The sequence below is a fragment of the Leptosomus discolor genome, chromosome 19 (assembly GCF_034619465.1).
Source record: "Leptosomus discolor isolate bLepDis1 chromosome 19, bLepDis1.hap2, whole genome shotgun sequence".
In the NCBI taxonomy this organism is placed as follows: Eukaryota; Metazoa; Chordata; class Aves; order Leptosomiformes; family Leptosomidae; genus Leptosomus; species Leptosomus discolor.
In genome coordinates this window covers 9,174,633-9,202,320 of record NC_141409.1, presented here as the reverse complement: position 1 = coordinate 9,202,320, position 27,688 = coordinate 9,174,633, and the positions used below count along the sequence as shown (strand labels likewise).

Sequence of the window (27,688 nt, the reverse complement as noted above, 5' to 3'; positions counted from 1 at the left end):
ATGTTTTGTAACCTGTTTAGATAGGGGTGGTTTTTGTTTGGGTGGTTTTTTTTTTTCCCTCCTTTTTTTTCCCTGTTTGGTCTGTGGGGCTCTGGAGGTCAGCTGACTGTCCTTTTGTGTGCTTTATTAAGCATCTACATGGTTTCTTTAGTTAGGGTCAGTTTTGAAGAGTGGACCAAAACGGATTTAATGAGAATCTGAAATCTGAGGAAAAAATGCAGTCTGCTTTTAAAGTTTGTAGGTGATAAAAATGTACTGTAGCACTCAGTCCTACAACAGAAAGCTGCTGGGACCCATAGCCCGCTTCTGCATCTCTGACTTCTGATTTTTTTGTAAGGCATATTGTAATACAATATAAATCCAGTTGTCTTTTACAATGTAAACTTGATCACTCCAACAGTGTTAAACCAGCATTTGGACAATAGGAGAAACCCTCTTACAGTGTTAAAATGTTTTGGATTTTTCACTTGTGTTTATCTTCGATCAGTAGAAGTGTTGGAGCCCCAGACAGAGATGTATGACTTGGGGAGTTGAGTAGGATCTGAACTAGACCCTTACACTGGTAAGAGGGAGCAGATCCATAATAAACTGTTGGGGTTTTTAGCAGATTTGGTCACAGAACGTGTGACATGAGGAGTGGTGGGGTGAGGAGGCACGTCCCTGCTTTGTGCTCTGTGCCCTCTTGCAGTAGTCAGTAGGTGGGTCGTAGAGTGACTTCTATGGAAGCTCACTAAGTGTTGCCAAAGGTCTCGTAGTCATCTGGGTAGACTGCACGTTGCCACTGCTTGGCTCCAATGTGAGTTTGTGTGGAAGTTTTTTGGGGTTTTGGTTTGGTTTGGGTGTGTTTTGGTTTGGTGTTTTTTTTTTTTTGTAACAGCTGAGTCCAGCGATGCTTGGTAACTCAGTACTGAGCCAACACCTTGGCTGTTCTGTGCATCTTTAGAAATAGGGTTCTCTTAGAAATTTCAATCTTGAACTAATCTCCTAATAAGTTGATATATCTGACAGCAGGGGTTTCTGTAATAATCTTTGTTTTGTTATGCCAGATCAATGCTTTTTTTTTGTGGCTATAGTTATGTGCTGAATTTCTTTTAATTCCGTTAAGTACTATACAGCTGCGTATATTCTTGCAAAGTAATTACAAAAAACCAGCAGGCGTTGATCAACACAGATTGGCCAACGGATAGATTTTGACTGAAATAAAATGTTCCTTGTGATACTCATTAACAGGATAATAATTTCTATCCATACAAGTACAAGAGACAAGGATCTTGGATGTGCATTAGTTTCACAAAAACTTTACAGTGTATTTTAATATGGAGGAAAAAAATCTGTTTTATTTATTCATTCACTTTTCAACAAATATCTTTCCAACCACTGTGGAAAGACAGTGCATGTAATTAAGATTTCATCGTTTCTTTACAGTGTATAGAGCTTCACTTACTAGTGTGTCGTGAGCTGTTACGGACTGATAGCCTTAGCTCCGACGTCCTTGTAGCGAACAGCTCTGTGAACGTGTCTGGCTTGAAGACGTTAGCCAAAACAGGCCCGGGGCTGGTTGCTGTTGATGTTTTGGTGTCATATTCCCCAAACTAATCCCATAAATGGGATTGCTCCGAGTGTGATGTGCAGCCCTGTGTGACTGAGCACAGTGATTTGAAATAATTCCCATCTATTTTGCTGAAGATTAGCTGGAACTCTCCATAGCTGGGAAATGAAAAAGCTGTATCTTTTTGGAAACTTTGGGCTGTGTACTGCCCTTGATCTGCATGTTCATGTTCTGAAATATGCACAGATGTGGAGCAGCGTGTAGCCATTGGTGGATGTTAGTGTTACTAGGGATTGCAGCTCTGTTATAAAAGAGCAAATTTCTGACTCTTTGATGTATATTTGCCTTAAAGGTAATGTTTGCATGAGAACTGTGCCATTAAAAGGTGGCAATTAATTGAAACTTGTTCCACAGACCCAACCATTAGAAGATGCCCTTGCAGCGTTTAGAGCAGAACACTAATATTGCACTGTAGGGAATCCTTGTACATTCAGAAAAAAAAAGTTAAGGATGAGGATTTTAATGTGTAATTAAAGACTGCAAATACTAGTTTAACTGCTTGTTTCTGTGTCAAAAAAAAAAAAAAAGGAAAAAAGGAACACAAACTACCAGTGGTAGGACTAATTAGACAGTGAAGAACAAGCTAGATAAGAGAGGAAATTTGTATGAGCCTAATAATGATATCAAAGCTTTTTCTGAAGCTGTGACTTTTATCATATGATTGCTTTAACCCCCCCTTTTTTTCTAGCTTTACTGTTTGGGGGAGGGTGATTAGAGGCTGTTTTACTGCATCAGACAATCAATCTGAAAAGAATAAATTAAAACTGCCGCTTGCCAAATTCAGAAACGCATTACAGCAAGTGTTTCCATCTGCATTGGTTGTATATTCCCTTGTCAAAGATGACGAGCAGAAAGAGCAGAGCTGTAATAAGGTGGAGGGAGAAGGTCTTTATATTTTGACTTAGCAAGAACAGCATTATTGCATAATCATATTGCATAATCATATTGTGTAACGTGATGTGATATGAGCGCATTGAAAATGTATTAATGACTTTATTTCTGTACATCTACGTGATTCCAAGTAACCCTCAGCTAGTTGAGAGGAAAACTAAACAGCTATACTGTGAGGGGAGATGAAAGTATTTTCAAATATGAAACCTGTTAAGGAGAAGGAAACTCTAGGTGTATCACAGTATAAACACTTTGAAATGTAAGTCATACCTGAAAAGGAAGGCGATTAAAGTCCCCTGTAGTTTTGACAGTAACTCTACAGAAAGGGAAGGTTTTCCCAGGTCGTGAACTGCAGGTGGGGGTTTAGCAGGGGACTGAAGGGGCTGTTCCCTTCCCTGAGGACCACAGTGGATGGGGGGCTGGCCGTGCTGCAGCGCTGCCTCCGGCAGCTGTATTCAGCACCCACCCGCCGACCGGACTTTGGAGTTTAAGACAGCTAAATGCCTTTTCTAACTAGAAAGGATACAGAGTAGAACTGCTTTGCTCTGCTTTCTCTACTTGATGTTAAAAATAACTTATTACTTTTTAATTTCACTTTAGGGCATTCTCTGGGTATTCATGTGTTTACGAGGAACCCTATGGATGGGTTAAATGAAAAAAGCTTGGGTAGCAAATTCCAGCTGATGACTTCATAGAGTTTTCCGCTAAACATGATCTTCATTTTTAATGATTTGGAGTATTTTGGTACAATTATTTTACTAGTCCCATTTTCCCAACTGCCAGTGGAAAAAATAAATAAAGTGCAACCATAAGAAGTTTCACTGGGTGAAGCAACTTGGTTTGCATCCCTTTGTAGATGCTGCTCCACTGTTATTTTCATTCCTGGTGGTTTAATTTTGCAACATATTTCCTCTTTGCTGTGTAGGTTTTACCTAAGAGTAACACTGTCTCTGTCTCTGGAATTTGTTGTGTTACTCAGTACCATGTGTATGTCATTTTGAAAAGAAGCGTATTGATAGTGTAATGCAGATTTCTAATTCGACATAGGTACGTTTGCCTCATTATTAATCTATTTTCCTGATTCTTACTTTTGCATGAGTAACATAGGCAGTAAGACACTGTGGACGGGGAAGACCTTGTTAACACCGGCAGGCTGAGTTTTGACTCTCTTCTGTGGCTGCATGCGGTCTCTGGATTGTCTGTGAGTCATGGCCAGGGGGATCCTGTAGTAAGTCCTCTAATTTTAGCAACCAGAAATCTCCGTGTAGGAATTTTTACATTGAAATTGAATGTTTCTTTTGTGGTGCTGAGGATTGTTCTTACAAATTCGATTTCGGGAGAAGAAGAAAGAGGCTTGCACAGAGATTGTGGTAAAGTAGTTAATCACCTATTTAACCTTTGCTGAGTTTACCTGGACGCCTTGAATGGAATGAAATAAATATTACATTCTGTGTATGATCATCGTGCTCCGTTGTTGCCTGTAACACTTTGTTTCCATCTGTCACAAAACATGATTGTGGAATAGTGTTTGGCCTTTTCACTCTGTATCGTGTACATTTGAAAGCGCTTAGAGAGATTCCTGAAGTAAGTTGTAGAGCAAATTAGGTTTTGTTGAGTCGCTCTATGCCTCGGTTTCCCCATGTGAACTGTGTGAATTGTATCAGCTGGGAACTGTGCAGGAGTGCTGAGAGTGGCTCAAGTAATATTTGTACAAAGCTGGGATAAGAGAAAGCATTAACTGTAAGGCAGATGCATTCATCCAGGGGAAGAATCTGGATTTTTGTCTTTTATTGTCAGTTGCTCAGGACCAGTTAATTTTTTACACAATTCAAAGTCCAGTGGTGACGTGTTGTGAAGAATGAATGACCATATAATCCCTCCTTGCAACACCTAATAGGAAGCTCTAACTATCCACTGTCAGCATTCATTCTGATAAATGAATGGTGATGTATTATTCTGTATCCTTTGTGTTCTTGCCTTTAGGTGTTCGTTTCAGTGATGGAAGACAGAGTGCAGACACATGAAATAATTACACAGCAAGCTTGGTTGGAGCCTGTCAGTCTGTGTCAAGCTCCCTAGACTTCTTGAAATTCTAAATTGTTGAGCTCTTTTGCTGATTGTTGCATTCAGCGTTTGGTGTTAAAATGAAATGCGCTCTAGAAGTGGCAAAAAATACCCTACTGTTTTGCTGTATTTTAAGTCAGAGTTTAATATCTGTGTCCAAAATAGCACTATAAAACTGAGATCCCCTCAAGCCAAAAAACAGGCTTTTCTACTTTCCTATTTTACATGCAGAACCTTCTTTCATTTTGGCTTTTGCATTTGACAGTTGCTCAGCAAGGATGATGCTTTTGCTCATGACAAAGTTGTATGCGCCTTGTAGACAGGTCTTATAAAAGAGCCTTTTGTGAAGGACTGAATGACAAATCAAACTTGGATCTAAATTTGGGGCTAATCAGCTGCATGGCAAACTCATAGTTTGAAGAATCATAGTCGTATGTAACAGTACTTCACCTTTATTATAAATGATGCCAAAGTTTAAACATTTATTGCTTTCTAATGGTTCAATTTTAAACTTAAGTTAAGAAAAGAGGGTCTGAGGCTGATTAGCTGAATGTGGCTGAGGTGTGTTGTTAGCCAGTAACCCATAAATTTGAAAGCTTACGAATTAATTCCTGATCGATAATCATTGGTTTGGTGTTGCAGTTACTGAAGTGGTTACTGAAGATCTGTCCACTGAGCACACTGAATAAACTCCGTAGCTGTAACTCCTCCAACTGTTCTCCTGTGTGTTTATTCTTCAGGTACTGCCTCTGCTAACCCTCTGCCTGCTGCAGCTTTTTGTATTTTCTAGGCAAGTACGCATTAATGGAGAAGTCTGCTGTGGCAGTGGGTGCTCCAGAGCCTCAATTCTGAATCCTCTTTGATTTCTAGTTGGAGATTGAGTTGGAAGGGACCTCGGGAGGTTATCTGGTCCAGCCTCCCATTGAAATATGGTCTCTTGTCACAAATAGATCAGATTAGCCATGATGTTGCTTAGCTGAATCCTGAAAACCTCCAGAGATAGAAGGCTATACCTGCAGCTATCATCAAAGCAGTTCACCTGCTTTAGAGGTCCATTTAGTTCTTGTTTAAACAGGGCAGCTGAAAACCCCCATCTTGAAAATTGCCCTGTTTGAAGGAAGGTTTGAGGGAGGTGGCTGATGGAGGGGAAAAAGCAGGTATTTTTGGAGAAACTCTCTTTAGTAATGTAGATTATAGTAGCCTGGTTTTTTTTTTTTAAAAAAAACAAAAACAGCACAACAACACAGTGAGAAGCAGCTGAGTTAACTAAAAGGAGTGCTACATGGAGGAGTGCTTGGTATTTAAAGTAATATTTATATTTTTTTTAATCTAAAATTTGGCTTAAGAGTGGTTTATATATTGATGCTTCTGTGATTCTTTCTGGTTTGAAAGTTGCTCTTCATTTAGACAAAAGATTACTTCTTCAACAACGTGAATTTACAGCATAATAGATGATAAGCAAATCTAATGCTATCTAATCTTAGGTATTTCTAAGGAAGTGAAATTAATTTCTTGACATGACAGAGCAATGGCGACTCTTGTATGCCACTTGTAAAATGAGCTTGTTGACAGAAAATGCCAGGTAGAACTATTTTAACATGTGATTATCCTTTTAAAATGAAAATTTATTTTCAGTGCAAAGATAGCAACTTTAACACCACAGACAGAAAATCAATTATAATTTTTGCTAGTACAGCTAAAATATTATCTGCTGCTCCTAATTTCTTTTTGTTGTTCCACAATTGCTGTCTTCCCTCTGGTTTTTATTAAGTTGTCGATGGGGATAGAAATTCTGATATTGAAGCCTGAGTGGTGTAATATCCTTCTTTCTCTCCTGCTGTTTACTTTTGCATCTGTCTGCAGTACTGTGATTGAATCATCCGTTTCTATGCTTGTATGTATTTAAGCCACTTAATTTTTATTGTGTTTTAGGCATCATCCTCCACCAGCAAGCTCTTACCAAGTGAACCACTGTTTGCTTTTGCTATTGATTGCTCTGATAAAGTGTCAGTATATACTGGATCTTAAAGATCTGCATTTTGCAAAACTCTCAGGTGCCTTCTGCTGAGGTGCCTGTCCGTACATCTTAAAATGCTGGTGTAAACAAGCTACACAGAGAACCTGGTTGTTGGATGGTCCTTAGTTTTCAGATTGTTCCAAATATTTCCTTATTTAACTTGTTTCTGGTTGGTTGTTTCAAAGAATTTCAAGAAAGATGTTTTCTCTCTTACATAAGGTCTGTCCATATAGTTGACTGCCTTTGCTTTCAGATCCTAAATAAGTAGTTCATTTCCATCTCCTGAGTGTGAAGGAGAGGATATATTGAGAAAAGTTCAGCTCTGATTTGAGCGTAGAGCCTCTTGGGATGCGTCAGGTAGCACTGATGCAGTGTGGCACGCGAGGATGGAAGGTGCTCCTTGACTGCCCTGTGATACTGGGAAATGTGCGTACACACACGCATTTAAGCTGATGTTTTAGGGTTTGGGGTTTGGGGTTTTTTTAAGCCCTTGAAAAGAGTGAAATGAGCCCTTTGTTTTGTTTGCCCATATTTTCTGTCTTTTGCTGTTACTGACTTCTCACTGGTTGCAGCTTACAAAGACGTCTGTTTTCATTTCAAAGGGATGGGTTGCAGAAAGAGTCAAAGCAGGGAACCTCTCGGCAGTGCAGCTGAGGATGTAACTGTAACTACATTTGATTTTGTTTTCAGTCAAGCTTTCTTTTTCTGCTTTCCCATCCTCATGCTTCCTGTTCAGGGATGTTGTGCAACATTTGTCTCATTGTGTCTTTTGCCAAATAGTTATACAATACATTCAGTGGCCAATATTTTTGTCGTCTTTTTTAAAAAATACCTATGAAGTGCTATTAAGAACGTGTCTGACATTAAATCAATGCAAGTGTATTTTGTGTTTGTGTTTTGAACCTGCAGAAAACTTGATGATTGCAATTATGCAAAAAATGAAGAAAAAGTAAATGGTTAAACAAAATTTAAGTACAGAAGTGCACATCAATGCAGTGAGTAGTGAATGCAAAGTGTGTGTGAATGAAGAGCTCCCTTGAAACATCTGCAGATTCACTGATGTTTGGAAATATAACTGCAGGACAATCTTTTGAGGTGATAGATACCATTTGGTAATATTTTATCTGTTTCTGTAGGGCATCAGCTTCAACTGGTTGACTCTCAGTAGCTACATGTTAGCTAATTAATCATATAATTTGCTGTCATGTTACTGGGTGAACCTGTATCCTGGTAGCAGCATGAATTTGAGATAATGGTTTCCTAATGATCGAAATAGCTGTAATAGACCTGGCCCTCATGATTGACTTCAACTTTCCTCTGGTTGCTTTTAGAAAATAATCTTTGATATAAGGTTACTCTTAATGAAAGTTCTGTCTGCTGATACAGATAGTTTGCAGCTATATGTCTTAGTTTAGCCAAGTCCCATTCTCTTCTTTGTACAGTATGTTTTTAATTGAAACACCATACTACAGTAATACATTGGTATGTATTGTACACGTGTTTGTTATCAAACTATGCCATGGCTTTTGTTCTGTGATGAAGCAGAGATTTTGTTTGTTTGCTTGTTTTTTTAATTGGGTATGGTTTTTTGGTTTATGCTATCATCAGACCTTTTCCTAGGAAAATACAGAGCTCTCTGTTGGGTGAAATACTTAAGAAGATTTGCCTACAGAGTTTTTAATTAAAAAATTATTGAACTCTTTTTCACAAAAACCTTTAAGCTTGAACAGTGTATCTGTGTAATGTAAAGAGCCATCTCAAGAAAAGGAATAATATGAACAGTAACTTTAAAATAAAACAAGAAAAAAACCCACCAAAAGTAACCTTGTCTTAAAAGACGCTATTATTCATATTTAAAATTTTGTCTCTGTGCAGGGAATGTCTTTAGTCAGTTTAGAAATCTGATTAAATCTTCTCATGGTAGTGATTCATAGCTGACCCTCTCTTTATTGAAGCATCTTATTAGAATAATAAACCACCCCCTGCTGACAGACCCTGTCATTGACAGACAGGCGAGACACTTTGGCTGATTAGAAAACGTTGATCAGGCTGGTATTGCCTTTAGAGTCTGCAAGAAATCCTTTATTGTCCCTTCTGTAGCAGAACTTTGGAGATGCTATTCGGCATAGTCCGACTTCTCGTGTGCGACCATGTACAGCCCCATCCGGTGGTGGATTATTTCCTGCCTCTCATTCACATTAGAGGGCAGTCTTATTTTTTTCTTTTTTTTTTTTAAATTAGGTACTGTGACTATTAGAATTTATCTGACAATTTGGAACTTCTTTACTTTGGGTAACCAACTTGACATTCTTTAAAGAACTGGCTTTTTACAAGTTTTAAGCTCAATATTCATGAAGTGGATGCTCAGAATTAGGGAAACGTATCTAGGACAAAGCCAGGCAGTGTTAATAATCATGTTTGTATTTACCTAAGGAGATCTTCATTCCTTGTTTTTCACTTAGGCAGTTTTCTCTGTTAGTATACTTAAATAAACAGAATTGTATTATTTTTTAATAGGCTGAGCTTTTCTCCCTGATAGCACCAGACACAGGAGTTCTAAAGGGGTTGGTCTGCTATAGATGTATTTGGCATAGGAGCTGGTTTATTTTTTAGGGAAGCTCTGCATGTAACAAAGTGGTGCAGGTACAAGAATATACTTATGAACAGAACGATACTTGTTCAGAGTGGTACTTCTTTGGCTTTAGTCCAGGTTTCAGCCCTGTGAAGTACTTTAAACTCTGCTCTGCCTGTTTGCACAGTGGAGGAACACAGGCAAAGCAGAGACTCCAGTGTTTAAAAAGCCACAGTGAACATAAAGCCTGTCTGATCTCCACTGTGTTGCACGCTGATCCTTGTGTGCTAGGGGAAGTAACAAATGAGATGGAACCTGATTACAAGAGTGGGAAAATGGCCAAAAAGGCATGGTGAATTTCTGCGGTCGCTTTGCTGAGGAGTCTGGACTGTGTTTGGCAAGCCCAAGAGTAACTGCCATGAGAAGCCCCTTCCTTTAACCAACTGTATTGTTTAAAGAGAGAATATTTTTCAGAGAGTTTGCTTGAAGGAATTAGCCATCCTTCCCCACCTTGACTTGCAGTGGAAGCCCTATAAAAAATCCCAACCTAAGGAACAGCTTGTCTTGTTGGAGGAAGAAGTGATGAAAGTGTATTTTTCAGAAAATAGTATTTTGAAGGGCTTATCTCTCCAAAATGTTTGTACTGGGTGAGTTTTGAATTTATAAGTGCTGCATTGTACTTGTTACATGCAGGTTTTGTACTGGAGTGTAAAGATGGCCTTGAAAGAGTCTTTTGATAAACCTCTGAGTTTTAAGGTAGATTTTTATCTCTGTAGTATCACGGGCAGATCGAAATACTTCATCAGAGCATAATCCTGAAGAGAAAAAAAACAGAACTAATAATGACATTCCCTCGAGTAAGTTTGAAGTAGGTAATCGCAAAAGTTGAAATGGGTATTTGGTGAAAGTTTGTGTAATAAATTGCACTGGGCTGTACAAGCCATCGTTTGTTACAGTATCTCATCTTTTCTGGGTTTTTTTTCCTTCACCTTTACTTCCCTCTTAATTACAGAAGAACAGATTGATCTTAAATGTCCTTAAAGGCTGTTATCAAGTATCTTAAGTACCCTTAGAACTAGTGCTGTTAAGACTTGTCTGTTTTTACCATCATTTGTAATTTTAATAAAGCATTAGATCTTGAAGTGGATGCTTTTTTTGAGTTGCTGCTTGAATTGTATTGGTGAGGCCTAAAAGTTGAGTCTTTACTTGCTAGTCCTGTGTATTCCAACATCTTGTTCTATAACAATAACATAATTTTAAAGGAAGAAATTAGAAATATAATGATACATCACTGTGAGGACTTGGATGAAATTACACAGGACATATTTTTAATGCCTTAATGTCTGTGATGGGGTTTTTTTTGGTTGTGCTCTTCCTCTTGCCTAATTTGCTCCTTCAGGCACTTCTGTTGTTATCTAAGTATACTCAGATGTTAGCATGGTTACAAGATTTAGAAATCTGCTTGCAAAATACAGTAAGATTTTGGTGGAGATTCTAAGGTAATAGAGCACTACATCTTAGCTTGGATCCGTCGCAATGAAACCATTTTGCATACAAGTTGGGTATCTTCATCCCAGTAGCTGCTAACAGATCATGAAACATTAGATATGATAGCGTCAATAACTGTACAACACAGCACACCCGACATGCATTAAATAATGAAGGCTGAAGTTCTGGCACGCATGCCAGTGCCTGCATTAGATGCTGACATGGCAGAGACAATAAGCTATTGTGGCTTTAGCTGAAGTTAAAAGAAACGTAAAGGATAAAAACCGGTGAGACAGGTTTTTAAAGTGCTGAGCCATTGTGAATTTAAAGAGTGTTTTAAAACCCCATGATGCTGCTTGCAAACCGTCAGAGTGTGATTTAAGTACGGGACACTTTATTAAAGCAGAAAATGTCAGGGCTTTGGTAACTTAACTGTTACAAACAAAACCTGTCTTATGAAATGCTCTGCTCTCCTGTTTTGATATTTTAGCTGTTCTCCAGAGGGTTATATCCTTAATCCTCCCTTCCTCCCCTCCTCTGGAATTTGTGTGGTCTTCACTAAGTTCTGGGACTTGATGTGCCTAACATAAATGATCACTAAGATCTCCTCCTTCCAGCAGTGCTTGTCGTATGGTCAGGCATAGTGTATAAAAAGGTCTAAGTGTGCACAACATCAAATGTTTCCTATTCATCAGTCTCTCTACCCAAAGGTGAAATCTCGCTGCTTTTGATAGGTGTAGAATACATAATAGGTATCATACATCATCTGTTGCTTTTCATAAAAGGAGGCAAGTACTGTAATTTCTGCGGTGTTGAGGGAGAAATAAAGCACAAAGGAAGAAAGTGAGAAGACTTTGCTATTGAAATAATTCTTCAATAGCAGAGCTGAAAGTAACATGTTATAAAACACGGAATTCTAGCTTTAGAAGGCTGACTTCAGGAGTGACAGTGTGGCGTGATGCGCAGTGTCAGGATCCTGTCAGGCGGTCAGTCCACCCAATGGGACCTTTCCCATCTGCAGGGAGCCCCGTTTACTTTGGGAATCTGGCTGGGCAGGTGGGCTGAAAACCAGCCCAGCCCGTCACCATTTCTAGAAGCAGGGCTGAACTTGATGTGTTACTTTGAGGCCTTTGTCAAAGCACCGTCTGGTGTTTACTGAACATCAGCGTGTCACAGTTTAATCCTCTCTCCCTCGCTGCATGATTGACTAGTGAGTGCAGCAGAGGTGGTTCCACCTGAGAGTGCGGGCCCAGGCAACCTCAGCTGAACTCTGCTGAGCACAGGTGGTGGGGCGGGTGGGGATTATCCATCTCTGAGACCCTGCGGGGGGAGAACGGTGTGCAGTTTGTGCAAATATTATTTTGGTTTTAATTTTTTTTTAAGGTCGGCTGGATCTCATGGCTTGAATTTCTCCTGAGGACTTTTGGCACAGCTTTACTGTATGCAAACATGTATGTGCGTGTGCAAATTTAGGCTAACAGGTGGGGCACAAATTGTTTGAGAAGTTAGGAATAATTCAAGAACCATCTTTGTAGATAAACACTGATGTAATAATTCTAATTCTCATCCAGGCCCCTGAAAATTCCTGTTGTTAGCATTTATTGTTGGGTTGTGGAGCAACATCTAGCTTCATGAAGAAGTGGAAATATAAACATTATGTATGTGCTGTGAAGTATTGCTTCTGAAATTCTATTACTACCGATGCTGCAGAGTTGGGGAGGGCTGTTTTTCCTCTCGAGGTATGTATAAAGGAGTTAATGTTTTCCATAAAGCACAGACTAGTAACAGGCTCAGACAAGATCCTGTTGATGACTGTAAAGTAGATGCGTGCTTGTTTTGTTACCAGCTTTCACACATTCTAATATCCATATTCCTCTCTTGATTACTGCTGTGAATTAAAGGCATTTTGAAGAGCGTTCCACATAGTACAAAAAAGCTATTTCAACAGTATCATATCTATGGAAATTTGACTGCAAGGTCTCTATTTGTAACTTGAAGTTTTCATTATTAAAGTTACACTTTTTAAGGCGGTGCACTGGAATTTGATATTGTGAACAGATGTCTTTTTGCTCTGCCTTAAAAAACAAGCTGTGCACTGATAACGTGTGTTTTCAGAGTGCGTTAGAGGGGTGTTCATATTTAACGTAAATGTGCAGATGTCTGGACACTGTTTGATTCAGGGGCAGGTTTGTGTTTCATAAGCAGTCAGCATGAGAGCCCGCGTGCATTCGTAGCATCGTGTCAGCTTGTACCTTTGAGAACATTCCTTGCAGGTTTATACCACGTCGCTTATCAGTGGATTCACAGTAGCACTGAAGAACTCAGAATTGTGTTTGTAGTATGAACATTACAGTATAAGTAACACATTTTACCAAAATCCAGTGTTTAATTGTTGTAGTAGAATGTCCCTGGTGTACAGTATTCCTGACCCACGATGCATGGTCCCATGCATGGTCCCAGCAGGAATTGTGCTGGCACACGGTGTGTGCAGCCACACAGGCAGCTGAATCATGAAACTGATTTAAGCTAATACATTTTTCTTCCTTTTTTTTTTTCTTAAAGCCAGATCAGTTGTGTGATCCAGCTTTTCCAGCACAGCACAGTTGAGGGGGCTGGATGCTGCAGCGTGCGGGAGGGGATGTGTCAGTGCCTTATGTCACTATTGGTGCTGAAGACTGAAAATTGTTGAATCACAGCCTCAAGTTTCTAAATGTCTTTGTAAATCCAACCCTTAAACACTCTGTTTTGCCTTCTAGAGAACTGTCCAAACGACTTCACATGCATCCTTAAGTGCTGTACCAGGTTTGGCCTTTTGTGAGTGAGAAGTGCAGATGGTTAAGTGTTTGATACAGCTATATGTGCATATGCTTTTGAAGCAGACCACCCTGTGTTTATATGTAAACACTTCTAGACTATTTAGGCACATAACTTATTCTTTTGCATCCGCTCAATAATAAAAAGTAATTCCTCTATGACCAAAATAACATCCACAGCAAAGTTGAAAACAAGCTGACTTGCAAGAATAAATGCCTTCTTTCAGGTTTGGAGTTGAATCTTTCAGATGTGTGTTGTCTCACTTCACCTCTGCAGGGTGGGGTGGGGTTGGGCATGAATCTTAGCAAATTTGTTCCTTAGGACCTTTGTGCAAGCTATCTTAGCAAACTCATTCCTTACAGTCCACGCTTCTGGCTTGCTGCTTCCCACAGCTGTGGATTCCTATTACCGAGACACTCCAGTGCTGAAACTCCCTTGTGTTGATCGTACGTTGTAGCCCCAAGATTGAAGAACTGTGTATAACACGAGAGACTGTGGGTTGCCCCTTCTGCTCCCAACTTAGCTCATGGTAGTTAGAAGTCTGTTAGGTATTTGAAAGCGGTGACGTTTTTCCTTTGTAACGAATAAAGATTGCACAGCAGGAACAGAGGCATCGAAGGAGTAGCAGAGACCGAGTTAGTGCGCAGATGAGAAGGAAACAAGACGAGCCACGAGGAGCCTGGCTGGAGTCTTCCACCAACAGAAACTTGGAAATTGAGAAGAGAGAGGAAACTGCTGAAGCAGTTTGTTCAGAAAGGACAAGAGGACAGTGCTAACAACTGTTAGAGAAGACAGCCTGGCAAGGAAGCTTCTAGCTGGAGGAGAAGTTGGTCAAAACAAGCAAGTGATTTTGCCACAGGAGCCAGGAAACAAGAGCATTTTTATAGAGGTTCTGCAGAAGAAAAGAGCAAGAGCCTGAATTAACAATAAAAAAACCTGCAACGAAACCTGTGGAATGTGGAGAAAGAGGCAGAGACTTCCAGGATTGATGTACAGATGTCACAGATTGTGCCAGCTGTCTAATTTAGTCTTGAGACTTGAAGTCGCTTTCTCAGCGTGAGAGTTGTTGAATTTCTTTTCACACTCTTCATTGCCTATCCAAGCAGGAAGTGTCATCTCACAAAAGCTGGCAGAGGTCACTGTTTTAATAACTGTTGTTAATTGATGCTTCTGAAAAGCCTTCTATCAACTTGAATTTGCTACCTGCAGAGACTGGCTCAGCAGGTAGCTGAATCAAATTAAAACTTTAATTCATTGATTAAAAATCACACTAGAACTGTGACTACCTTGTATGTTTTAAAATATAATATTTCCCTAATCAGGTTGGCTGAAAACTATTTAGTCTCTGTATAAAAAAATCTATAAATTTAGCACTATGCCAGTGCTAAAAGCTTTAAATAATACATGGAGTCTGGTTCTGCAGAAAATAGCTGTTCCACAGGTCTCGGTAGAGTGCAGACAAACTCTTTGCACCAATGCCTTCATTAGCGAACGCTACATATGGCAGCAAGAGTCTGCAGGGCCAGCCCATGCTTCTGAAATACCAGACATGAGAAGAGAAATTGTTAGCTGTGTTGAAAATAGTAACTGAAAGCCAAAAAAGAAAATTAATCTGGGAGCAAGTAAATACCGTGCTAGTAAGTGAGAGAATGTGTGGAGAGTTTCCCTTATTGTTGTCCAGAATATCATGAATCCAGATTCAACAGAATCATGGAGTTTCTCTTCATCTGTTATGTGGTGTTTTCCACTGGGCGTACAGGACAGATTATGCTCTTTTATATTGCAAATGTGAATTTCTCTGTCTCCCTAAGATCATCATTTAGCAAAACTTTCTTTTTTTCTGAAAGACCTCCTCAGAAAATTATTATTAATACCTACAATTCTAATCTTTAAATTGTTGTATTGAGTGGAAAAAATGAACAGCATGCAAGTTAAACACTGTGTGGGATAAGTGCTATTTAAATCTTGTCTAAGCTGTTAAACATCACACTAACGCTGGATTGCTGGATCTAATCCAGTAAAAATAAATAAAAAAAAAAAGAGGTCACTTTAGAGAACTGAGCCATCTGTCCAGTGTGGAATTGAAAGGCATTTATAATGAATTACTTTTCTATATTACTGTCTTTTGGGGGCCCTTTATGTGAATCAAAGAGATGTTACAAGGCCATTTATCTACAAAACTGGTTCCTGAATTATTTCTACCTTGTCAACCTGATGTTTTAGTATGAAACTTCTCATTTAGCATTTTGCATAGCTAATTAGTCCCCTGTAAAACAGTATTTTCTAACTGGCTTCAAAAGTGTCTTCTGTCTGTTCCAGGCATTGTTCCTCTAACACAGACTAAAGGATTTATGTGTATGCTTATTGGCAAAATGGCAGACAGAGATTTTCAAAGAATTATCTCTGTTGCTTTATTCTAGTGTTGATTTTTCTACATGTTCATAACAAGACTACATTTAGAGTGTAACATTTCAAATTAATTTTAGTCTTTGCTAATGTTCATGAAGTAGATTGTTGTGTTTTGACTTTTGCAGTATTAATATAGCATGTTTGTAGTAACAAAGTACTCCACATTAAAACGAAAATAACAATTTATGGTGTTGACAGCCCTGGAGAGCATCTGATGTCAGGTCTGATCTTACTGGCTGCTTCTGTTGCACATTCAGATGCGTACCCCTGAACGATACTATGACCATTTTTAAAATAAAGATTTTCTGTCAAAAATATAATTTTAAAACCTCCTTAAAAATGGTGAATCTGTATCATGAAGGACAGAAAGAGGAGAAAAAATGGGAGAGGGAAGTTGGTACAAACCTGCTATTAAAGCTTGTTTAAAAATCCGCCCTCTGACCAGTAAAATTACATTAGCAAAATTGCTTTAGTATTTGATAGGATGTAATGATCGGAAGTCCTGTTGGCAGAGTCTGTTGTTCCTTTGAATAGGATGCGTACGGATCTGGATTAGGACGCAGGTATTGATGAAGTTACTTGAAGCTTTTTGAATAGAGTGGGACTAACATAGGGTGTTGCAATTATAAGGTGTTAATGTATTGTCTTTTGAGACCTAGAAGAATAAGTACAGTGAAATTTTGTCTATAAAGAGTTTACATACTGTGCTGTAATTGAATATGGGGATTACTGGGTATGATTTTTGCAGTCATTTGCGGTCTGTCTTTAGACATATTTGAGCATCCTTCGCGTGATAGGGAAGCTAGCGGGAGGGAGTTTGTCTAGACACTCTATTCAGCCCTCGATAGGTGGAACAATGCCTGTTCTAGGACAAGAGGAGAAGCTCCTATCAAAAGATTGTGTCTTAAGACTAAGATATGCCAAATGTTTAAGCAAATCTATTTCCATTGCCTTTTCCCTGCTTTGCGTTATTTCTTCTGGGTTTGTAAATGCTCCTTCCAACCACCAGCACCTTTTGTAAGTAGGAGAAAACTGAGCCGTGGTAGGTACGTTAAAAGTTAAAGTGCTTATTGGCAAAGTAAAATTAGACTCTTCTCTATCCTTAAGTGCTACACTTTTCTGGGACTGTGTAAGAGGTTCTGTAACATAGGAACTATCGTATTTTTGAGCTAAAACTCATTGGGCAGAGATGTGTAAATTGTGACTCTTGCTTATTTTGACACTAAATTAGTGTATTTCAGTTCTGCAAAATAAGTTCCAGACGGCAGCTTTTTCTCTGACCCTCTTTCCAGACAGCCTCAGGAGTGCACTTTATCTTGTCTTTATCATATGTTCTTCAGTTTTCTCTGAAGTCATCACCAGTTACACTTTTACATTACTTTGCTGCATCTGATTTATCATATCCATCCCGTCGCAAGATGTTTTACCAGATGTCCTCTCTGAAGGGCATGTCTACAGAAGAATTTTGCCTTAGATTAGGTTGTTTGTCATTTTATATTTGAGGCCGCCATGTAGTCAGGCTAATTTAGTAATTATATATGCGTCTTTGAAGAATCCTTCTGTTCTGATGAGTCCTCAGGAAACCCTGATGTCTACTTGAAAAAAGGCAAAGGGGGCAAAACAGTGATAAGTACATCAGTGCTCTTTTATTGTATTGGTGTTGGATTTTCTCTGACATCCTCTTGACTGGGAAGGAAAAGCCTGCCTGTGTAGATAGAGTTGCTGAGCCTTGCCAGAGGAAAACACTGTATTTCCTTAAGTGTGGGGGTTTAATTTTCTTTTTTTTGTCAATTGACGTGTGAAGAGTGGTACAAAATTAACAGGGTTCTAAGCCTGAAGTATTTTAGTAACTCATCTTTAAGTTCTTTCAGCAGCTGGTTAATACAAATCAGAAGGTTTCTGTTTTGCTGATGTGTGACTTCATTTAAAGGGAAGATTCTTCACAAGCTCCTGGTGAATTCCCTGCTCTGCCTTACACTGCTCAGGTGGTACAAGGCGATGGTTGGGTTTGAGTCAGGTTTTAAGGCGTGTGGTCAAGACAAGTTTTACGTATAAAAAATAATCGTATCTAAGAAAAAGTTGAAGAATTGATTACCTCCAGCCAGCCTGGATCACATTTTCAAAGGATAAATGTACATGTCTGCTGGGATTTTTCAGGAGGGCCTAAGCAGATTAAATGCCCAAGTCCAACTGTTGTTTACATGATTTAAAATTACTTAAATTTTCCTTCCTTAATGCCTGTAGACTGCGTCAGTGTCTTGTTTTATGCAACTTCATATTTTGTTTGCTTTTAACTTTTTACTAGCCAAAGCTTGGAAAATTACGAAACTTAAGTTATGCAATAATTGTAGTGTGCAAGGCTGTAAGACGTGTTCCTAACCACACACTAATCAAGAAACACGGAGTCGCTCGGTGCCTGTTTATTCACACACCAGCAACAGCTGAATTTATTTGCGGTGTCTGGAGTACTTGCATTTATAAAACTGTGTAAACTCTTATGCTGTATAAAAAAAGTATGGGATTCAGTAATGTTTAAAATTAGTTAGGTGCATGCTGTCGATGTGTAGCTTACTCATCCTGAAGCACTGTCTTACGCGTGTCCTCTTTCACCGTGCTAAGGAAGTTCTTGGCTTATGGATGTTTTGACTTTGCTTATCAGCAAGCGAGCTGTTAATGAGTCATTCAAGTGAATGGGGAATCTTTTTTTTTCTGCACAGGAAGTGCAGATTAAGATTTTTATGCGAAATTGTCATAATTAATTCGATTTTTTTTGTTACTTTCAAAAAGAGGCTGACTTTACCAGCTGTGTAAGTGTAGCTTTCTTGATTTTATTTTAATTTTTTCTGGTGATTTTTAATCCCTTGCAAAATAGCAATTGGAGCATAGCACCTCATTGTGTTTTGGGGATTTTTTTTTAGCTAGCTAATATTAGAACTGAATAACTCGGAAGAATCAGAATTCAACATTTTTTGCCTCACTTAAGCAGGTTAAAGGGAAATAATTAGATTTTTCCGTATTACTGTTAATCTGACTGGGGCAACCAATTTTTCTAATATTTTTTTTGAAGCACATATGTGGGCTAGCATGGAAACAGTTTTATCAATAAATCCATTCATGGATCTGATCAACCTGTAGAGTTTGTAGCTGCATGTGCTAACAAGGCAGTAGTGCCCCTCCCTCCTTCTGCGTGCTTCAGGAGAACTGGAAGTAGCGCCGGAGGACAGATCAGTGCACAGACGACACAGGCTGCTGCGTAAACTCTGCTGCAGTCAATGCTGTGCATTTTAATGTGTCCAGAGGAGTGGCTGAAGGATGTGAGACATGCCCATGGGATGGGGCAATGTGTGCTGCAAAACTAGGTCTCTGAAAGGACGTTTACACTGTTAATGGGTGTTGGGTCTTAATATGATACCAGGGAACCAAGACTACTGGATGCTGGCTCGCTTTGGCCTGCGTACGCAGAGGGTTTGTACCCAGCAGCAAGGACATTGTTTTACCTCTGTGTTTGGTCACCCCAGAGAAACCCCTGGAATGTACCAGGCAATTTCAGAGTCACCAATGCATGAAGTAACTTTTAAGGTGTTTTTTAAGACACTGTTAAGATTCAACTGGACCAGATGCTGGGCCGTCTTGCTTAGGCCATGTTTTTGCCAAGAAAGGTTGTACTAGATGATCCTTGAAGTCCCGTCCAACCTGGTATGCTATGATTCTATGAAATTAGCATGATTCAGGAAAAAAAAAATTAGCCAAACCCCTAAGAATAGTCTGAAGATTTTTTTAAAACCTCTCTCTATTTAGTTTATCAAAGGGAGAGTAAGGAGGTCCTGTCCTGTGAACTCCTATGCTGGAAGAGAATCTGATAAAGTGTCCTTTGACCTGTTGAGGGGAAAGCATAGAAATACAGTGGCAGGAGTCTGAGGATGACAGATTTGGACTAAAAATTGAGTGAGAACATGTTTTTAAGGGCAGGGTAATTGATTTCCAAAGCAACTTACATGGGGCTTTGGTTTGTTTCCTCTTATCAATAACTTTTTGAATTACGCTTCAGTGCATTTTTGAAGAATATGCAGGTATCGAAGAGAAATTAATCCAAGAAAGTCCTGTGGACACTGTTAAAAAGGAGTAGCAATCGGAGTCTGTGACAAAAAGCATGTGTGTTAATTCTGTTGGTTTGGTCTGTTTGGTAGATACGTGGATGATGTGATCAATCGGATTGATAGGATGTTCCCTGAAATGTCTATCCAGCTGTCCCGGCCAAATGGAACCTCTGCAATGCTTCTGGTAAGTTGTATCATTTAATCCCTTGAGATGGGTTTCTTAATTACTGATCCTAAAATGCAGGTTATTAAAAATATCTCTTTTTTTCCAGAAACATACTGTTCTTCATTTATCACAGCAATGTCAGATCTTTCTTGCTTTTAGGCAAATGAGTGATAAAAAGAATTTCACCTTTAAACAAAAGTCTATTACTTTTTATTGTTAAATGTGATGGTAGAAATATGAGTGCAAACTCAAATATTCACTGTGTTTTTCGTCAGTCTTGGCAATGAGTGAGCCTTAATCATGATAATTAAGGAGGAGGAGAGTGGTAGGAGGCAGAAAAGGAGGAGGAAACCAGTATGATTTAAATTTGTTCAAATTGTTCTTGGGTCAGTGAATTTCTGTTATATGATGAAGTCAAGAATTTGCCTTTGAAATAAATGAGCAGTAAAGGCTGGGTTAGAGGTAAACAAGTCCAATGTATTCGACTTATTTCTGCCTGACCAAGCAAGATTTCATTCCAGAAGAACCTATTGTTCACATCGGTTTTCACGGGCAGCTGTTGTGTTATGGCAAGAGCAGTCTTTAAAGCTTTTACTCTAAGGCAGCAACATGGAAGTGGAGTCTGTGGCGTGGCAGCTGGATGCTGATTTTCCTGTAGTAGATTGAAAGGCAGAATTTTAAATGAAGCTAGAAAATATACTGTATACATGGGTGAAGAACTGAGACCCGATCAGTCTCTTCCATCTCAGATTTCTCATGGCATTTCCTCTTGTTTTTTGCTTTCTCGCATAGGCTGTTACAAAAGGCTTAGGTGGAGCATACGTGTGAGGATATTTCTTGTTTCCAAGCAAATGGTAAAATGAATCTGAAAATCAGATATTTTGTCAAAACAAAATTGTTGAGTCAGTGTAAGTCAACACTAGGATCGCTTCATAGATTTTAGATTAGTTTTAGACTCTTGACTTTAAAACACTATTATGGTTAGATTTTTGCCTGTATTTTTCAAAGGTTCTTTTAATTTCTCTATAGTAAGTATAGCTGTGATTATGTTTAGGTTTAATTAGTCAGCTGTCTAACATCCTATTATTAACTTTCTTTGAACAGCCCCAAATTTGCAAGAGATTAACTGAGTCAGAGGTTAAAATAAACAGCTGGCTTTAAAACATTTAATCTGCAATTGTTGGATTCACCAAGTGGAACAATATATTCCAGAAAAGAATTGAATTCATCAGTGCGGTCTTAAGAAGCTATAAGTCTTGGAAGCTTTTGCATTTCCTCCTAAGCTGACTTTATATTTAATTATTTTGCTATAGAAAAACTTCTGATTTTACTTCTTTACTTTGAAGCCCTTTCCATTCTCTTAGAGCTCCTCCTTGTGTATAGTAAGTACCTTCCATTTCTCATGGCTTTTTGAGGTCAGAAAATAGATGGTGTTTTTCAAGATTCAGGCACAGTTAGGAAATTAGGTAAATTATCTTGGATGTGACTGATAAGGGGTAAGGTAGGGTGGAAGGCTGATAACTGGAAAAGAAGCCCCTTTTACAAGGGGTAGTAATTTCATGAATTCCATGTTGCCGTTGCTCCCTACATCAAGGACATTATTGTTGCTACAAGATAGCAGGCCTGTATTGAACCAGTGGTATGCATATTTTCCTTGGATCAGAGATCAAAAAGATTGTTTTTCAAGTATTTTTGTATGTGATTGTGTGATGGGTTTATCATTTTTTCTTTTAGGCAGGTTTTCCCTTTTTCCCATCTGTCTCAGTTGATGTTGCCAATATGGCACTTTCCATCTGGCCCTGGCTGCTACAAAAGCTTTTGCTGTTTCCAGCCACAAATCATTCAGCGAAAGGTGCTGCAGGATGGGCAGTGTGAAGAGCACCTCCCCCAGAAGAAGGGAGGGTTCTTCAGCACTTGCGATTTCTCACTCTGAACTGATCCCAGGTTAGGTTTGGAGTTGCTCCCTTGCAGCAGCGTGGTTTACCACAGTAACAAAGGATTCCAATGAAGCTTTTTTTATTGAAAAACATTTTACAACCATACTGTTTGTCCAGAGTTAATTATCTATTTGTATAACCTCAACCATTTTCATTCTTGGACTGTACGTATCATACCTGCCGTTGCTTATGAAGGTCTTTTGATGCAGAGGCCTAGTTGTTATATTAAAACATCTTTAAACACAACCGTTCCATTTACAGAAAAAAAACATGTATTCCTCTTCAAAGGCACTGGGAAGCAGCACACATATTTTAAGAATGTGCAAACAATTGAAAGGAGATGGGGAAGAAGGGGAGAGGAGTGTCTGTGAGATTCTTTGAAACTTTAGAATAGCTGGAGACTTTGCCAAATAAACCCTCTTTAGGAAAAAAAGACCTAATACAGAAAGTTTCAGCCCCAGACTGTACAACTTCATGTGCACATGGAAATCAATTTATGTCCCCGGCTGTGGAGGTGCGACTTCCATGGTCTATGCTTCAGCTGGTGTTTCAGGAGGAATAATTATAAGCCGTGTGAACCTGCTGGTCTAACTCTTCTGGCAAGTAACCTTTGTGTTAGGCTGGGTTCTTCCTAACCAGGATGCAGCTTTCACATCAGCTGAGAACTTTAAGCAAAAAGAAAAATAAACTATTCCTGAGAGCATGAGCGCTGCGTCTGGAAAGGTTGCTACCTCCTAGTCCTTTGAGGTTACCGCTTCCTCCAGACAATGAGGTTTTATGCTTTAGATTTGTACACAGCAATTGTACCTCATTAGTCTGGATTTACGCTACACAGACCAAACACATAAATAATTGAAACCTTTCAGAGCTGTGCGAAATCCTCAACTGATTTTAAAAGCAGTTTATCATGGCATTTCAAGGTGCTGTTTAATCCCAATCTTCACTAGTGATTTTTCAATTAATCTTTTAATCGCACTATGCATAAAAAAAGACTAAACATAGAATTGTATCAGCTTTAATGACAGTGTTATGCAAAATTAATTACCAGCAGCAGCAGAGGGAACTGCGGACTCCTTAAGGTTTTTGTGAGATTTTGTTGGTCAAATGCCAGGAATTGTAAATACATAAAACTCATCTTGTATGTTAAGAAAACATGAACTGATTTTTATTTAATGAAAAATACCTAGATTTTTGGGGGTGTTTTTCTGAATGATTAGTTGTATTCCTAGATATATGTTATTTTTTCTAATAAAATAATTTGATAACGTGATATGATGGTTTCACACACATATGATTGTTTCCATTATCGATATTCAGAGTGTATTTTTTCAGTGTGAAACAATTCCTGTGTGTAATTCATTCATTCGTATCAGAAATAGTTTACAAAGCAGTAAACATTAGCCCCACTTTTCTGTTTGACAACTGACTTCCTTAGGGTCATGTACCTTGTCCTATGGTCAGGTGTAGAAACTTTTTCCTGGTGTTTAGTTTGTCTTTAAGATCATTTCTGTCCCCGGTGTTTGTAGAGCTACGTAAAAGCACTACTATAGAAGTACAAACACTGGGTAAATATTTTTACAGATAATTGAGTGGTCTTCTGTAATTTGAGCTGTTTCTAAAGCATAACAATATGTATAACTAACTTGAATTTGAAAAATTGACTTGTTTCTGCCAACCAAAGCTCATGGCAGAAATCATGATTTTTCATGTTATCTTACAAATTTTTGATGATAAATTAATTTTATAAACTTATACTGATGCCTAGATTTTTAATAGATCTCTCACATAGAAATATGAAATATGTTTTTATGCAATTTTATTCATTCTCCATAGAATCAGACACATTTGCATCTGAACTTTCAAGTCTTGTTCCAAGCATTTTAAACAGGCTGATTGTATGGAAGTGGGCTGTATTAATTGCAAATAGGCAGACATCTGTTCAGTGAAACGGAATAATTTCTTGTGTCTCATTTTTGTTTATCAGTGTTTTGCATAAAATTGTTATTATTTTCTGTTGGAAAAATGGATTCTGAAATTTATTCTTTGCCCGTTAAGAAAGGCCATGAAACTGTTCAGGAGACCCTGATGTCAAAGAACTGGGAGATGGGGGGGAAATTTGCTAAGTGATTTGAAATCGGTATTGCTGTCATACTTGATCGGAAACAATTTAATGCTGTTATTTTCAACGTGCTTAGCAGTGTAGGAGTTCCTCCTTACCAGTGTGGTGGTTCATTAGAAAACTTGTGTGCAGTAGGCACTGGATAAAGATAGGCGGGTTCATGGTAGGTATATAGATTTGATGATCACGTTTGGTGGCTTAGGCACCCAATTTTAGGCACGTAGGATGAATATTCATTTAGGGATTTACTCTCTCGGAGACACTAGCCAGGTTTTCGTGTTTGACGGAACTACTGGGATGTTTAATGATCTCTTGTGCGAGCTGGATCTTGAGGAATCACTTCTGAGCTCGTAGTGGGACTATTGTGACTGCAATGGCTTCACAGTTTGTCTCTTAAGATTGAGAACCAGCATTTAAAAAGCATTAAGCCAGAATTTGAGGTCGTGTATATGGAGGAAGAATGTCTTGAATCAATGAAGTATTGGAGCAAGGGATGGCAAGTAAATTGTAAATTATTTTCTGCTTGTCTACTGTAAGAATGAGGAAGACGAGGAAGAGTCTTTTGATGGGAAAGTGAACAAGAGTAGAAAAAGTAGAGAAAGACCTCTGAGAAATTTCCTCAGCTTTGCTCCCTCCACAGGGTTCCTGTGCCCCAGGGTTGCTGTCCAGTCCCAAAGGTTCACGAGCCTGGGTTGATATTCCCATAGGTTTATATTCTGCAAGATCAGATACGGTTTTCATCCCCATAAAATTCCTGGTGTGCTATAATTTAGAACGCAAAAAAGGAAACAGAATCCATTTCATCATCTGTGGTAACCCTGGACTAGCGTGACCCTTCCGTGAGTGTGACTGGCCACTGGCAAAATTTGTGTGTTAACCTTTGAACAATGTCCTGCACCAATTTGTTTGGCTTTTTAAGAGAATATCCATGTTACTGAGGGAGAGGATCACCAGCTCATCCTTAAATGGCAAAATCACTTAAAATCCTTCATTTACGTTGACTCTTTATCATGCACTATTGCAATTAGGTTAGACTAATGAAAGGTAAATTCCAGCCTTTCCATATGAAAAAAAAAATCCTTGTAAGGAACCTAATTAGTATGTTTGTTTGTTTAGACTCTAATGGCTTAATTGCATCTTATCTTGCTATTTACAAATAGGTATTATTAAAGAGTAATGAGCATGTGAGGGAAAGCGCAGCGTTCATACCAGCAGCAGATGAGACATAGGAAAAAAAAAATAACTAGCTGAAATTCTTGGTGATGTTGTTTGGTTTTTTAACTTTATTTTTAATATAAACCCTTATTTTTCAGAATATATAAATAAGTTTTCCAGGCGTTGTACTGATAGATACACAAGTGGGAGGACAAGCTTATGGCTGGCTATATGGCAAGGAGCAGGTGTCTGGCCTCTCGCTGGAAATAGGCACAGCTGGCTTACATCTCTGGTTTGATGTTGCCTTTTTGTTTTCTAAAGTGAATGAAAAATGTGTACAGGCTTCTGCTCCTTTTTGTACAAGCAGGGAGGTGCCCATGTTAACTGAAAATAATATTTTCTTTCTTTTAGCTCTGCATTGCAGAGCATCTGCAGCTCAAATCAGCAGCAAATTCCCTGGGAAGCTGAGAGGAAATCTGCAGCTTTGGGATTTTTTTGCAAAGTGTTGGAGCTTGGTGTTGTCAGCATACATTTTCCTAGTATCAAATTTTAAATAAATCTGAAGAAAGAATGTTTGTTAATGCATTTTTTAAAATTGTTTATAAAAGGGCTTTTCATGAGGTGTCAGTTTCAGTGAGGAGGCAAGTTAAAGGGGGGGGGATTTCAAGCTATTTTCTCCAGGCAGAATTCTGGCATGGTAAATTAATTTTGATCCTTTTCATTTAGTAGATTCATTTTGACCCTGATTCCGACTTATTTGGAGAGGTCCTTATTTCTTGTCCATTCATAAATGATGTTAAATGGGAACTTTTTAGCAATCTTACAAGAAATTATCTAAGCCATTCTCACTGATTATTCTGTTTTCCCCTCCCCCTTTCTTGGCATACAGTGTCTGTCATATGCTCTTTGAGAATTATCTTGGTGATAGACAAAATATTTTTAAAACTGGGATATTTCAGGAGGATTTTTATTTTATATATCTTTGTCAGAAAAGCTGCATAATACTGCAGATTTCAATCAGCTGCCTGTCCTGTCTTCTTCTGGAGCTTGCCATTTTAGGAAGCAAGGGATTTATGAATAACTTAACTGACTGAATTTAGTCTACTTTAGTTAAAAGGAAGTTAGAAGTACATTGTTATTACACAGACCAAAACAGAAGCTACAGAAGTATTTAACTTGCAACTGTTCCATTTTCAGCCTACAGAACTGTGGGGCATATTTTTTCATTCATATTAATTGAATTTTAAAGTGACCTTGTACATGTATTGATTTGAATTAAAATTTTCTACATCAAGGACGAGTTGGCATATATCCTTCAGGCAAAATATTAAAAAGCCAAGTGCTGTCTTAACAGGATATCGACAGAAGAAGTTGAAATTTAATAGGAAGAGTTGGCTTAGAAAGGAAATGGTTGCCTTTTTGTCACGATTGAAGGGTATCTTTTCTGTATAATGACAGAAGTTTCTTTCAGTTGATATCTGTGGAAATGCAGGGACATTTCAGTGCCCATTAAATAGGGACCGTCTGGGTGAGTCTTGACCTCAAGGAGAGACCTGCACTAGTGGAGCTCAGAGTAGAACTATCAAATTACTGATTTACCAGAGCCATTAGTTTTTTATTACCTTCTTTCAGGTGATCTGTAGGGACACAGTTGTATGACTATAGGTGTAAATTATATTCTGTACATAGATCTTTTCTGAACATAGATTCCAGTTCGCTAAGTCGAGCAGGCATTGAAAGAAAATGGTTTGCTGGAAAACATGATTTGTAAAATATGGTTGAGGTGAACAAAAACATTAAGTCCTGAAAACAGTTACGAGTCTTGATTATTAGAGGGGAAAAATAAAGGGTATCCCATTTATTGTGTACAATACGGAATGTGCTTTACCCTGAAAATAGCTGTGGAGCATACTTTTGGCTTCCAAATCTAGGCATCCTCCAGTCTAGTGACAGGCTGTTGTTCATTCTTTGTACTACTAGCCTCATTCTTTCAATGTTGTTAAAATGATGAACTGTAATTTCTCTGAGCTACGCGTAGTTTTACAAAACTTCTGCTTCTGTCAGATTTAATGATACAGTCCTACAAAAATCATCTGTGAGACCCGATCTCTCTTCGAGCCAGTATAAAACCTACAGGAATCCCACGTCAAAACAACAGTGGCACAAAATAGGAAAGGTTTCTATTTCCGTGCCAGGGCACTGCATGAGCTAATTCAGACAACCTAGCACTAACCCAGCCAAAGTTGCAATGTGTTCTATCATTTATTTGTATCACCACGATGCCCCTACTCCCAGAGAGGAGCCCCTTGCACAAACCATTGTCTGAGTTGAGATTGCAACAGTAGTGCCT

At 38.7% G+C, this 27,688-nt stretch overlaps 1 protein-coding gene across 2 annotated transcripts in view; it reads left to right on the top strand.

The window, feature by feature from the left end:
* MED27 (mediator complex subunit 27) overlaps positions 1-27,688 on the top strand; it is a 92,663-nt gene that overhangs the window by 45,032 nt on the left and 19,943 nt on the right. For both annotated transcript variants that reach the window (XM_009961766.2, XM_009961765.2), the window contains exon 4: positions 20,052-20,145. In XM_009961766.2, coding sequence (XP_009960068.1) covers positions 20,052-20,145 — 94 coding nt within the window. The remainder of the gene's footprint in view (positions 1-20,051; positions 20,146-27,688) is intronic.